Source organism: Microtus oregoni, unplaced genomic scaffold (assembly GCF_018167655.1).
Source record: "Microtus oregoni isolate MIOR12 unplaced genomic scaffold, Mior012 000028F_ref0000031, whole genome shotgun sequence".
NCBI classification, from domain to species: domain Eukaryota; kingdom Metazoa; phylum Chordata; class Mammalia; order Rodentia; family Cricetidae; genus Microtus; species Microtus oregoni.
The window spans coordinates 14,912,522-14,927,674 of record NW_024543087.1 but is presented as its reverse complement, the minus strand read 5'-3'; the positions used below and the strand labels follow the sequence as shown (position 1 = coordinate 14,927,674).

Genomic DNA, 15,153 nt, shown 5'->3' with positions numbered 1-15,153 from the left:
AGGTGGATCTCTGTGAGTTCAAGGCCAACTTGGAATTTTTTGCAGTAGTTCTATGTTGTCTTGCTCATGGAGGAAAGGCACTGACTTATCATTTCCTCCCACTGAAAAGAAGAAAAATACTTGTCCCGTTGGGTAGGAAAGAAGGATACAATGAGAGTTTGCAGGGGAAGCAAAAAGAAATGGAAAATTTTTCACCAGAAAAGAGGAAGAAGGGACCATAAGGTCTGACTTGATGGTCTTGACTGTGTCTCACATATGAAACTGTAGATGAGTAATGTCAGCCTGAAAGCAAGGACCTTCAAGAATTTTCCTTTCTTCCTATTTGGCATTGTAGGAGAGAACCTTTCAGGTCATTCACAACCCAACATAGAACTACTGCAAAAAATTCCGTGGCAGGCTGAACATTTGACTCAGTGCTTAAGAGCACTGGCTGCTCTTCCAGAGGTCCTGAGTTCAATTCCTAGCAACCACATGGTGATGACTCACTACCCTCTATGATGAGATCTGGTGCACTTTTCTGGCATGCAGGCACACATGCAGACAGAACACTGTATACATTAAAAAAAATTTTTTTTGTGGCAGTATGGCAGGAAGAGACCAAGGAAAGCTTTGTTGTGGCCTTAAGTGCCATGGCTCTTGCACAGCAGGTTCTTGTCTCCAGGTGTTCCTTCATGATCACAGTAGGTCATGGGGAATATGGTTCTTTTTTTTTTTTTTTAATTGTTTTCGAGACAGGGTTTCTCTGTAGCTTTTTGGTTCCTGTCCTGGAACTAGCTCTTGTAGACCAGGCTGGCCTCGAACTCACAGAGATCCGCCTACCTCTGCCTCCCGAGTGCTGGGATTAAAGGCATGCGCCACCACCGCCCAGCTGGGAATATGGTTCTTGAGAGCTTAGAATGAACAACCATTCAGGTCAATGAGATGAACCCAGAGTGATACTGCAGAACAGACAGGCTAAGATGTAACTGAGACAGGAGAACCTTCTACACTCAAGCAGGTCATGAATCCAAGTCTTTTGATCATCTTGGACATCAGGGTTCATGGATTGGCAAATTCCCTGTGGACAGGCACAGGCCTCTTCTGAATAAGAAGTGCCCTGTTCTGGGCTTCCTGACTCTTCCTGGAGCCCAGCACCACATCTAACCCTCCTCAGCACTAGCTGGTGTCACCTCATCTGCCACCAGAAAGCGAAGGGTGTTAGAATGTGATGGTTTGTTCTGATTGTCAATTGGACAACGTAGGATTACCTGGGAAGAGTCTAAGTGAAGTCTAGATCATGTTAGGCTGCAAGGGACTAATCTGAGCACTCTGATTGATGTAGGAAGAGAAGACCCAGCCTAAAAGTAGGATGCACTATTTCCTGTGTTTGGATCTTAGATTAGATGAATAAAAAAGAAGAAAAAAGTGAGCTGACACATACATGCTTGTTTTCTCTCTCAGCAGTCTTAACTGGATGTGACTAGTGTTGGAACTAAAGGTACATGCCACCACACCTGGCCTAGCAGTAAATTTTAAAATTTTTTTAAACTTTTGTGTTTATTCTTTGTGCCTTTTACATCGTGCATCCCGATCCTATTCATTTCCCTGTCTCTTTGTATCCACCCCTGTCCTTGCTACCCACCTATTCACAAAAATATATTTTTTTTAAAAATTTATTTTTATGTGCATTGGTTATTTGCCATGGGTGTCGGGTCCTCTGGAACTGGAGTTATAGATAGTTGTGAACTGCTATGTGGGTGCTGGGAATTGAAACTTTGAAAGATGCCCTTAACTACTGAGCCATCTCTCCAGCCCCACAAAATAAAATTTAAGAGAAAAAAGAAGAGAAAAGAAAAAAGGAAAAATATCATCAGGGAAGCTGTAGTCTGACAGTGAGTCTAGTAAACCTTGTAAGTGTTCACCACAAAGAGTCATTGGTCTGGTCAAGGCCTCTGGTTTCTGCTACACTCTTGATGCTGGGCTCTCCTTGGATATCCTGTTGTTGCCCTGTGTTGTGGAGATCCTGAAGTTTTGCATCTATAGGACCAGCCCCTTCATGTGCTCCTGCAGATCACAGATGGAGTAATGTTGAGGTGGGCCAACTCATAACCTGGTTCTGGGCCTGGGTAGTTACAGGGCTGGTCAACCCGCCAGCTCACCCCATCCTCACCACCAGTGTGAGCTCTCCAGCATTGCCCCAGCTATTTTACCCCTTGCAGCAATGAGCAAAGGGCAGGGCCAGTTCTCCTGCTTTCATGCCCTCAGGGTTGGAACTCCCACACCTGCACCATCAGGGCCAGCTCTAACGAGTTACCTCGGCAAGGTGCAGGGGCCACTCTCCTGAGGGCTGCAGCTGGTGAGGGGCAGGACCAGCTAGCGCATCTGTCATAGGCATTGTGGGGTGGGGGTTGGGGAAGTGCGAAGGTAGTAGGTATCTCTTCCACCCACACCACCATATGCCAGATGAGGGGTGCTGCCAGATCTCCCATGCTCGTGTTCTTGGGGTGGTTCACCTGTAACCTTGTCAATAGGGTCAGCTCTGCTGTGCTAGCACTAAAGTTTTTAAATGTGGCTCATAAGGTCTAGTTCATCAGCTTCTGGGTACCTCTGAATGCTTCATGATCAGTTGGGTAATGTGTCCATGAAGAAACAGCATCACAGCCGGGCGGTGGTGGCGCATGCCTTTAATCCCAGCACTCGGGGGGCAGAGGCAGGCGGATCTCTGTGAGTTCGAGGCCAGCCTGGTCTACAAGAGCTAGTTCCAGGACAGGAACCAAAAAGCTAGGGAGAAACCCTGTCTCGAAAATTTAAAAAAAAAAAAAAAGAAACAGCATCAGGTCCTTCTTCGTCTTGTCAGTACATAGCCTACAATCTTCTCATTCTCATGCTCAGCGATGTACCAGAGATGACCAGGAAGATCCATAATAGATACAATATTTAATATTTCTTGGGAAAGAAGATGAGATTGTAGTATTCATGTTCATCAGGTCCCATGTTCTAACTTGTAGCTTTGCAGATAATCATAATGGTGTGTTGGCAGAAGTTTCCTGTCTCAGATCCAGTTAGTCCCAAATACCCGTCAGCTGCTTCCCAAATTACTGCACAGAGGCTTAATATTGCTTATAAATGCTCAACCAATACCTTAGGCTTATTAACTAGCTCTTACAATTTAAGTTCACCCATATTCCTTATTTATGTTCTGCCACGTGGCAGTACCTTTTCTCAGTATGGTGTGCCTATCTTGTTTTCTCTGCATCTTACTGGCATCTCCTGACTCCACCTTTCTTTCTCCGCCCTTCTTCCCATCATCTTTGCTTTGGTTGTCTTGCCTATACTTCCTGCCTGGCTACTGGCCAATCAGTGTTTTATTAAACCAGTTCAAATGACAAATCTTTACAGTGTACAAGAGGATGATCGCACAGCATTAGAGAGCCTGTCGTGCTAAGAACAGAGAGAGGATGTTATCTACTTGAAGAGGTAACATGTGCTTCCAGAAATTGAAGTTCAGCAACCAAAGCTGCAGGACAGTGTACCACAATCCTTCAAGTAACTTTGTTAGACTCTCTGATCTATCTTCCAGGTTTTTTGTTTGTTTTTTTCTACTCATTTTCAAGTTTCCTTTTCCTCCCCTCATTTTGGCTTATTTTTAGACAGGATATCAATATACCTCAAACTGTCCTGGAACTCAATGTCTTACTAAGAGTAACCAAGAACTTCTCTTCCTCCTGAGTACTAGAATTATTAAGCATGAGCTACATGGGTGTTTAGGAAGTCTTGGTGATCAAACCTAGTATTACACAGATGCTGTGCAAGTACCCTGACAGGTAAACTGTATCTTCAAACTCAATTTTCTCCTTTTAGAAAGTGGAGAAGGTTTTTGTTTGCTTTTGTAATGCAGTTTTCCATTCTTTACCCCCATTTGCCCCTTTATGCTTAAGATTGAGCCCAGGGCTTCACAGATGTAGAACAAGTGTTCCTACCCCTTAGTTATAGGTCTGTGCCTTGTTGGTTTGATTTTGTTTTTAGAGATAGAGTCTTGGTATATAACCCAGTCTGGCTTCAAACTTGTAATACTCCTGCCTCAATTTCTCAAGCACTGGGTTTACATGCATGTACTTCCATACAGGATATATTTTAATAATTTTATGTATTGGTATTTTGCCTGTATGTGTGTGTACCACATGTGTACCTGATGCCTATAGAGGACAGAAGAGGTGTCAGATCTTCTGGAACTAGAGTTAAAAATATACTGGATGAGCAGGAAGAACAACCAATACCCTTCATTGAATCATCTCTCCAGTGCCATATGTACACACACACACACACACACATATTTGTTTTTTTTTTTTTTTTTGAGGCAGGGTTTCTTTGGAGCCTGTCCTGGAACTTGCTCTGTAGATCAGGCTGGCCTTGAACTCACAGAGATCCTCCCATCTCTGCCTCCTGAGTGGTGGACTTAAAGGTGTACACCACCACCGCCTGGCTTATATTTTTTATAGTTACATTTATTATTGGCCAGGGGCAAACATATCATAGCATGTGTATAGAGGTCACAGGACAATTTCCAAGAGTTCTCTTTCCACCATATGGCTTTTGGAATGGAATTCAGATTATCAGGCTTGGGGGCAAACACCTTTACTCACTGAGATTTATTTTATTTTAAATTGGGGCTAGAGAGATACCTCAGTGGTTAAGAGCATTGACTGCTCTTCTAAAGAACTTAAGCTCAATTCCCAGCACCCATGCTGTGGGGCAATGCTCTTGTACACTGTAAAGATTTGTCACTCATTGAATTAATAAAATGCTGATTGATCGGGCAGGAAGTATAGGTAGTGCAGCCAGACTAGGAGAATTCTGGGAAGGTGAAAGGCAGAGCGTCAGTTACCAGCCAGACAGAGAGGAAACAAGATGAGAATGCCTTACTGAGAAAAGGTACCAAGCCACGTGACTAAACATGCACAGGAATTATGGGTGAATTTAAGTCATAAGTACTAGTTAATAATAAGCCTGAACAATAGTCAAGACAGTTAATAAGAATATAAACCTCTGTGTGTTTATTTGGGATTGAATGGCTGCAGGACTGGGCGAGACAGAAACCTTCGTCTACACACCAACATTGTGGTTCACACTGTAACTGCAGTTCCAGGGAATCCAGGGTTATCTTCTGGCCTCTCTGGGAACCAAGTACCCACATGTTGCATAGATATACATTTAGGCAAAACACATAAGCATAAATAAAATCTCAAAATAAAATTTAAATTATGTGTATGTGTGTGTCTATGTATGAGTATGTTTAAGAATAAGTTCCAGGTTATCTTTAGCTACATATATTACATATATAAACACATGTGCCCACGGAAGCCAGAAGAAGACAGTATTGTGAGGTGCCCAACCTAGGTCTTGGGAACCAAACTCAGGTCCTCTGGTGCCTTGAAGTTCTAAGGAACTTTCCTTCCTTCCTTCCTTCCTTCCTTCCTTCCTTCCTTCCTCTCTTTCTCTCTCTTTCTCTTCCTCCCTTCCTTTCTCTCTTTTTTTTTCCTCTTTTTTTAAAAAGATTTATTATGTATACAATTCTGTCTGCACGTATCTCTGCAGGCCAGAAGAGGGGACCAGATCTCATTACAGATGGTTGTGAGCCACCATGTGGTTGCTGGAAGTTGAACTCAGGACCTCTGAAGAGCAGGCAGTGAGTGCTCTTACGCTAAGCCATCTCTCCAGCCCCTAGGAGCTTTTTTATCTTTATGGAAGTATTTTCCACTCCCCAGCTCCCAAGACAGGGTTTCTCTGTATAGCTTTGGAGCCTGTCCCTGTAACTTGCTTTGTAGACCAGGCTGGCCTCGAACTCAGATCTGCCTGCTGCTGCCTCCTGAGTGATGAATTTAAAGTTATACACCACTGCCAGCAGGGAAGTATCTTCTATATTGTTTTTTTTTTATGATTAGGTTGAGTAACAATAATTTGTAGTTAAATATGGAAGAGCATGGACTGACCCACTGGTGAGTGTGGGGGTCAGTTCTGTCATCAGCGGTCTTTGCGTGAAGCAAGGGTAAGAAGAGAAGCATGTGACACAATGATGCTGTCTAAATGTTGACTTTTTTTTTTTTTTACAGTTCCGACACCTAGCAGATTTACTAGAAGAGTGTCAGGTATGTGCTCTCTTTTATGACATACTGCTAAAATTCTATTTTAACAGAGGAATATCTTAAGTGAACATAAATTCATCTCCAAACTGGAATTATAAGCTATCAGTATTATATAAATTTATTATACTTAAAGTAGAACTACCTGTGATTCATATAAGTAAATATGTACATATATTATTATAATTGGTCTTTTTGCATCTGTGTCTTAATATTTTTCTATATTTACAAATTATTTCTAAGAGTAATTCTTCATGTTGCTATTTCTGGTATCCTAGATTATGCTGTCATTAAATTTTCTCATGAGTTTTTAAGTCATTTGAATTATAATCTTTAGTTATAGCGTGGAAAGTGGTGTTCTCTGTTGAGAGACTGAACATTGTCTCCGTCTTTTCTCTTTTTAGAGGCAATGCACAGATAAGGCTACAGGGAAGAGGTATCTCTGATATGCCTCTTTTGTACCACTATCTCAAGAATAAGCACTTTAGTTGTACCAGAACTCTAGCTCATTTTTATGTTCTTGTAGTTAACAAAAATTAATGCTTTCATAATATAGAAAATAACAGAAATTTGTGTTGCCCCACCTTTTCCTTTTTGAGTCAGGGTCTTATGTGTCCCAGGTTGCCCCTGACTATTCAGTGTGTCCAAGGATGACCTTGAGCTTCTTTCTGATTCTCTCACTTGTCCATTTATTTAGTGTTGAGCATGAAACTTTGTACTCTACCAAATGAGCTAAATCCCCGCTTTCTGAGTTTTTTGTTATTGTTGTTGTTGTTTTCTTTATGGGACTAGTTTAATAACATTTTTTGTTATGTAATGTGGTCCAAGTTATATTATTTTTTCCAGTAGATATAATAATACTTTTATATAAGGTGAAGAACCACACAAATCAAGTCATGTAGCGAGAGAAAGACCCCTGCAAAGCAAGGTTGTGGTGGAGGAGATGTGTGTGACTCGAGAGATCAAAGTCTCAAATTATTCTTATTTTTATAATATTTAATGCTGGGTGGTTTTAGCGTATACCTTTAATCCCAACAATTGAGAGGCAGAGGCAGGTGGATCTCTGTGAGTCTAAGGCCAGCCTGGTCTACAGAGTGAGTTCCAGGACAGCCAGATCTACAGAGAAATCCTGTCTTGAAAACTAGCCCCCCAATTATTTATTTATCTTTATTTCATATTGTGGGTGTTTTGTCCACATGCATGCCTGGTTCTGAGATGAACAGAAGAGGGTATTGGGCGGGCCCCTGGAACTATAGTTATAGACAGTTGTGAGTGAGGTGCCATGTAGGTGGTGGGAATTGAACCTGGTTTATCTAGAAGAGCAGCCAGTACACTTAACCACTGAGCCATTTCTCCATACACTGCCATACCTGCTCTGAGTCCTTCCTTCCTTCCTTCTTTCTGTTTCTTTCTTTCTTCCTTCCTTCCTTTTTTTAAAAAAATTATTTTTATGTACATTGATATTTTACCTGCATATATATCTGTGTGAGGGAGCTGGATTCCCTGGAACTGGATGTAAGCTGCCATAACCTAGGTCCTCTGGAAAAGCAGCCAGTGCTCCTAACTTCTCTCTCTCTCTCTCTCTCTCTCTCTCTCTCTCTATCTCTCTCTGTCTCTCTCTCTCTCTCTCGTCAGGATTTCTCTGTGTAACAGTCCTGGCTGTCCTGGAACTAGCTTTTATAGACCAGGCTGGCCCTGAACTCATAGAGATCCATTTGCCTCTGCCTCCCGGGTGCTGGGAACAAAGGCATGCGCCACCACCCTGGCCCCACACTTTAACTTTAAAGACTTTTATGTGGATGCTGAGGGATACTCAAACTTTGTAAGGGATAAGTCCCGCCCCTTGGGGGGCGTGTTCACCTCGGGCTAATGTTTGCCTATAAATTTGGCAAGCGTGCTCCCAGCCATCCCTTCTGCTTTCCTGGTCTCCGCAGGAACGGTGGTTCTGTAAGTCTATTTCGCCATTAAAGCTGTATATATATTTTTACAATCTGTCTGCATTCGTTTACGCCGTTACAAAACTTGTATTACAAGCATTACCAGCATTAACAGGCTAGCCCTCTCCCAAACTCTCTTCTTTTTATAAGGTCCTACTTTCTTATGACCTTAATAACCTCTTTAAAAACTTTTTTTTTTTTTTTTTTTTTTTTTTTTTGCTTTTTCGAGACAGGGTTTCTCTGTGGTTTTGGAACCTGTCCTGGAACTAGCTCTGTAGACCAGGCTGGTCTCGAACTCACAGAGATCCACCTGCCTCTGCCTCCTAAGTGCTGGGATTAAAGGTGTGCGCCACCACTGCCTGGTTTTTAAAGACTTTTTAAATATAATTTTTAATATAATAGTATTGATATGGCTTCAATGCATAGATTTGGTGGGAAGGCATAATTCAGTCTACCACTGGATTTTTAAATTACATTATGCAACTGTTAGTGACATTTCAGTTTAAGATGACTATGGACAGGCTCCAAAGCTACGCAGAGAAACTATCTCAAGAGAAAAAAAAGGTTTAAGTGTGGCAGCACACATCTATAATCTCATTATGGGGAAGATGGAAGACAAGTGGGTTCATGCAGCTCACTAACTAGTTAGCCTAGCTGAGTCTGAGCTCCAGATTCAATTAGAGACCATCTCAAAAAATAAGGTGAGGGCCTAGGGTAGTGGTGCATGCCTTTAGTTTCGGCACTCAGGAGGGATAGGTAGGACTACATAGTCAGCTAGAGCTACGTAGTGAGACCCTATCTCAAATGCATACATATATACATACATGAATATATACATACATACCTATTGAACAGACAAATAAGGTGTAGAGTGAATAAGAAAGGCACCCTCTGGCATCCACATGACATCCCATACTTTTTTTTTCACACATTTTATAATTTCCTTTTTTTTTCTCTCTCCAATTTTAGTCTGTGCAGAATCCTATAACCCTGATGAAGAAGAGGAAGATAGTGATCCAAGGGTAAGAACTAAAAGTATTCATTTAGAATTGCATTTCCTGTTGATTCTCTTCTACTACATACCTCAGATTAATCACTGATAGTGAAAATAAATGTGAATTAAAATCTCAGTGAAAGGTTACATACTCTCTTGTGCAGCCTTAACTTTTACTGTTTGCATGCCTGTAAGTGTGGACTGTAAAGCTAAGTAGGCAGCCATAGGTGGTATAGAGAAAGGTTAAGGAGGATGGTGAAAGGATGCCTGTGCCGTGAAAATGGAAAGGTTACTGAAGGTGCAATGGTCAAGCAGGGGAGAGGGAAAAAAGCGGAATCAGAACAGAGGAAGGAAGAGAAAGAACAAAAGCAAATTTTGTATGAAAAATATTGAAGAGAAACTTAATGTTTTGTGACTGATAAAAATAAATTTTAGCCAGGTGCACATTTTTAATCCCAGCACTTTAGAGACAAGAGGCAGGCAGATCTCTGGGAGTTGAGAACAACCTGGTCTACAGAACAAGTTCCAAGACAGCCCGGGCTACACAGAGAAACCATGCCTTGTAAAACCAAAATAAATGAATAAGTGAAGGAATGGTGAATAAATGAATAAATGAAAATAAAATTTAAAAGTGTCTACGGGATGCCATTTTTTATACACTAGATTGAAACTAGCCCTGGTTGAGAGTTTGGTGAGGAGAACCTGACTAACTTTGCAGAAGCCTTAGACATAGTCAGTTTAGAATTAGTCAGATTCTGCAGGTTCTGGGCAGAATTCTCCCCAGGGATTCACAAATGGAGATCATATATTGTAGTAACAGCAAAAGCTGGAAAGAACCTAAAATGACTCTGATAAAGGATTATCACCTAGGGCTAAATGGTGTTACATGCAAAGTAAGAGAGTCTGGAGGATAGGATTCATTCCATAGCATATATGTTTAAATGAGGTGCTTTTTAATTTTATAATTAATTTTGTAAAATAAAAATAATTAATGCAATTGTTTATGTCTCTGCAGAGACTTAACAACTGAAAGAATATACTCTAGATTGTAAATGTTGTTGGGATAGGATCCTAGTTGACTATATTCATTGTTTGTTTTTTTTCGAGACAGGGTTTCTCTGTTAGCTCTAGCTCTCCTGGTACTCTGTATACCAGGCTGGCTGGCTGCCTTTGCCTCCATCATAAATCATAACAGCATTGTTTTTTTTTTTTAAACTTTTTATTTATTTAACTTTATTATGTTCGTTGGTGTGAAGGTGTCAGATCTCATGGAACTGCATTTTCAGACAGTTGTGAGCTGCCATGTGGGTGCTGGGAATCGAACCTGGGTCCTCTGGAAGAGCAGTCAGTGCTCTTAACCGCTGAACCATCTCTCCAGCCCCTAACAGCATTGTTCATTTGGAGTCATCCTTAACTCTTTTTGCTTTTTTTTTTTATCACTTCATCTAATTTTTCAATAAATTTAGTTCTACTCCCTTCAAAATCTATCCAAACTTCTCTACCTCTTGATGTTGTTTCATCTTCGGCACAGTGACTGTGCCTAACCTACTGCTATTACAGCCAGCAACTGCAGTTCCACAGTTACCAGCCTGCTTCTCTGGCTGAAGCCTGGCAGGAGTTCTTTTCCTACAAGCCTTGGCTTTGCCACTGCCACTAAAGGTAGTTTTAACTAAATCTGTATTTTCTATCTATAAATAAAACTTGAGATTCAAAGGCCGGCATAAAAACCTGCTAGCTCAGAAAGGTTGAGTAACACCTCGCTAACCTTTTCTCCTTGTTGGTGGCTCCCAAAAAGCCTTCCCTACTACTACCTGTGTGTCTTTTTATCTCTTTCAGATGCCTATCTGATGCCCTCTGATGATTATTTTCTGTCACCTAGTTGCTAAGTGAGCCTCTTGACCCAAGGTTAATTTTATTTAATCAAAGCAAATGCAAACTTGGAGTTCACAGTGTGATCAAATATCCCTCAACATTTTGGTACCTTCATGGTTACCTCCTAGTCCAAACTATAGTGTAAGCTTCCCAGCTTCCTCTAGTCCTAACTGTAATCCTAATCCTAACCCTAATTTAACAGCCTTGTGATCCTTCAAATATTAAATCTCTTCCTGAATTGATAGCCTCAACCCACCCCCAAGTTGTTAAGAGAAAGTTCCATTTATTCTATGATGTATGTGTACCACGCTCTCTGAGTTTGGACATCCCTCTCTCAACTGGCCTGTTCTGATCTTTCCCTGTCTGCATCAGTCTCATCTCTCTCTGTTACCTGTCACGTCTGCTATTCATTCTCCCACCAGAAGATGCCCTGTGTTGTACTGCTGGAGATCTTAACATAGTTGGCACTTCCTCGGGAGGGCCTCACCTAGCCAGACGTAAACATACTCTCATACTTATCTCCCTTGCTTACTTTTGGTCCTTAGTCTTGTTGGACTCCAACATAATTTGTGTGTTTATAGAATGTAAGGGCATACAGTTTTATCTATGTGTTCACTGTTGTCTCCAGAGTGGAGAGTGCCTGGAATCGAGTAGATGTACAATATGTATACTTTAGATTCCCTGCTATCCAGATGAGATAGACAGCTGATGATTGCCAGCTGCACAGACAGCCAGTGGCTCTAGCAGTGCTCCAGAGCACTGCCTCCCCAAAGCAGCACACTGCTTGCTGGTTTTGTGGAATTAGACTTGCTTAAACACACACACAATGTTTTGCTTTTTTTTCTTATCCCCTTCACACACACTTTTTAGGAAAAAGAGATACATTAATTTTTAAATGGGTGATTTTCAAATGGACAAAATAATTATCTTGGCTTTATTTCAATTGACAGGTGGTTTATCCCAAAACTGATGAGCAGAGATGCAGGCTTCAGGAAGCTTGCAAAGATATTCTTCTTTTCAAAAACCTTGACCAGGTAACATTGATTTGAAAAAAAAATTGTTATGTTATTTTAACTTTTTCTCTATTTGGCATTTAAGCAGATTTTAGCATGTTAGCCACAGTTGAATTAGTCTTGTATCTTCAGATTTATTGATTTAATAAAATCACTTTTATTCTGTTGGTCACTATAATGAAGCTATGGTTTTGTTTTAAGACAGTCTTGCCAGCCAGTGGTGAACGTATTATACATAATATTATATGTAGTACATGTATTATATTAGTATCATTGTTTAGATCTTTTGAGACAGGGCCTCTCTACATAGCCCTTACTATCCAAATCACTGTGTAGTCTTGCTGGCCTTGAACTCACAGAGGTCTGCTTGCCTCTGCCTCCCCAGAGCTAGGATTAAAGGTGAGCGTCTGGTGAAATGCCTATTTTTACACCCTTACTGCCAGGAAGATGACTTAGTAGCTGTACAAATATGAGGACTTGAATTTGGATCCCCAGTACCCAGATAAAATACCCAACATGGTTCCATACATTTATAACTGGAGCACAGTGGGAGTGGAAACCTGCAGATTCTCTGAGTTCACTGGCCTACTAGTCTAGCCAATCAGTAAGCTCTGGGCTCAGCAAGAGACCCTGACCCAAAAAGTAAAGTAAGAAACAACTGAGAGGGGGCTGGAGAGATGGCTCAGTGGTTAAGAGCATTGCCTGCTCTTCCAAAGGACCCGAGTTCGATTCCCAGCAACCACATGGTGGCTCACAACCATCTGTAAAGAGGTCTGGCGCCCTCTTCTGGCCTTCAGGCATACACACAGACAGAAAATTGTATACATAATAAATAAATAAATATTTTAAAAAAAAAAAAGAAAGAAACAACTGAGAGAATATACTCAGTGTCAGCCTCTGGTCTCCACATGTATGCACACACATTCCCAAGTACAAATGTATATAATTTTTTAAATTTCAACTTTATAATAAAGTCAAAAGAATAGTACTATGAACACCTATACCTTTAAAACTGTGTGTGTGATGTATGCATACAACATATGCACATGTATATCCAGGTATGTGAGACCAGAGAGGATGTTTGGTGTCCTGCTACCACAGCCGTACTCCCTTCCGTCTCTAAGGAGCCCGACACTAAGCCTGGGAAAATTCTCCTGTCTTTACCTTTCACCCTCACCTGTGCTGGGGTGACAGCCATATCCAGATTTTTTATGTATGTCCTAGGGATTTGAACTCAAACCATGTTTGCACACCTAAGCACGCTCACCCGCTGAGCCAACTCCTCAGCCCCCATATGCCTTTGAACTGCACTGGCTAGTTAACATGTTCCATCGTTTATACTCTCCTCACATGTAAGTTTGTATACAGAGAGAGGAGACAGGAGGATTTTTGTTCTGAGCTGTTTATCCATACGTAAGACTTTATGACTTTCCATCACAGGATTTTTGGGGTGTATTTTCTAAGAATAAAAAATATTTTAATTGTACATTTTTAATTTGCTTTGTGGGTTTTTGATTTCATTTGGCCTAGGCTGGCCTCAGATTCCCTGTGTAACTGAGAATGATCTCAAGGACTGGGATTACACGCATATGTCACCACTCCCAGCCTAAAGGTTAATACTATTTTCAGTGCTACTGAGGATTGAACTCATGGCCTGTAGCATGCTAGGCAAGCTCTCTACAACTAAACTATATACCCAGCTCTTTTTTCTGTTTCCTAGTCGAGACTCATATTGTGATTTGATTGTGATTATGTCATTTTGTTCCCCCTAGTTTTGTTTCCTTTAGGGTAGAATGTCCCCTTTCCTGACACCTCATCACAGTTTCTGGAGGATGCAGGTTATAAGAGGACCTGCTCAGAACAGGCCTAAGATGTCCCTTAGTTTGGATTATTCATGAACATTTGAATGTATTGCTCATATTTTTTCTTTTTATGAATATTTTTTTCTTGGCAGCATTTAATTAGAAAATTCCAGGGTATGTTGGTCCACGTTTTACATGAGCATGGATGGCACACAGTAGCAAGCATTCTATTTAGTCTGTCAGTTTGTATGGTATCCAACATCCATGGGACTTCAGGGCTGAAGATGGCTTTTGGCATTTAATTTTAGAAAGCATAGTCACTCTGACAGAAATTACATGGAATTTCCAAAAAATAAAATTATTCCACTCTATAACTGTTTCTTTGTTTTATTTGCTTATCTGGTTTTTTGTTTGTTTGTTTGTTTTATACTTCTGGTCCTGAGAATTGAACTTAGAACCTAACTAAGCTGTTCTGTATGTGTAGGCATATGTCGCGGAGGTGCGTGTGCGTGAATGGAGAGGCCAGAGGTCAGCCTTTGGTGTCGTTCTTTACATGCTGTGTATTTTTTGTTTTTTCCTTTTTTGGTTTTCTGAGACAAGGTTTCTCTATATAATAATAGTCCTGGCTGTCCTAGAACTCTCTCTATAGGCCAGGCTGGCCTCAAACTCACAGAGAGCCGCCTACCTCTGCCTCCTGAGTGCTGGGATTAAAGGATTAAAGTCATGTGTGACCACTTCCCGGAGCTGCGTGTTTGTTTGTTTGTTTGTTTATTTATTTATTGTTTTTGGAATCAAATTCAGGCTTACTGAGCATCTCTCCAGTGTGTCATTCCCTGCCTTCCCGCTTTTTTGGACACTTGAAGTCCTGTAGGCCAGACTGCCAAGAATGATCTTGAACTTCTGGTCTCTGGGTTTTTTGCTTTCAAGACAGGTTTCTCTGTGTAGCAATCCTAGCTGTCCTGGAACTCACTCTGTAGACCAGGCTGGCCTTGAACTCACAGAGATCTGTGGGTGCACCACCATCACCCTCTGCTTTTAACCTCAATGTAAAACTGATATTTTTTTTGTGTTTCCTGCCCCAATATTAATGTTTCTATCTAACAGGGGGACTCCAATTGAAAGCTGAGACCAGTATTTGGTCAGAATTTAGTAGTTTTTTTTTTCCTTTCCTTTTTTTTTTTTTTTAGATTTATTTATTTTTTATGTTTACTGTGTTCTGCTGGCAAATATGCCTACATGCCAGAAAAGGGCATTGTATTTCATTGTAGATGGTTGTGAGCCACCATATGGTTGCTGGGAATTGAACTCAGGACCTCTGGAAGAGCAACCAGTGCTCTTAACCTGAGCCATCTCTCCAGCCCCTGTTGTTTCCTTTTTATTATATTTATTCATATATTTGCTTTCTGGTTATGACAT

At 41.0% G+C, this 15,153-nt stretch overlaps 1 protein-coding gene across 1 annotated transcript in view; it reads left to right on the top strand.

The window, feature by feature from the left end:
- The window catches only part of Prkar2a (protein kinase cAMP-dependent type II regulatory subunit alpha), a 69,740-nt gene that overhangs the window by 24,833 nt on the left and 29,754 nt on the right, over positions 1-15,153 (top strand). Inside the window, exons 2-4 of the mRNA XM_041677020.1 lie at positions 6,090-6,125; positions 9,026-9,078; positions 11,873-11,956. Of these exons, the coding sequence (XP_041532954.1) occupies positions 6,090-6,125; positions 9,026-9,078; positions 11,873-11,956 (173 nt within the window). The remainder of the gene's footprint in view (positions 1-6,089; positions 6,126-9,025; positions 9,079-11,872; positions 11,957-15,153) is intronic.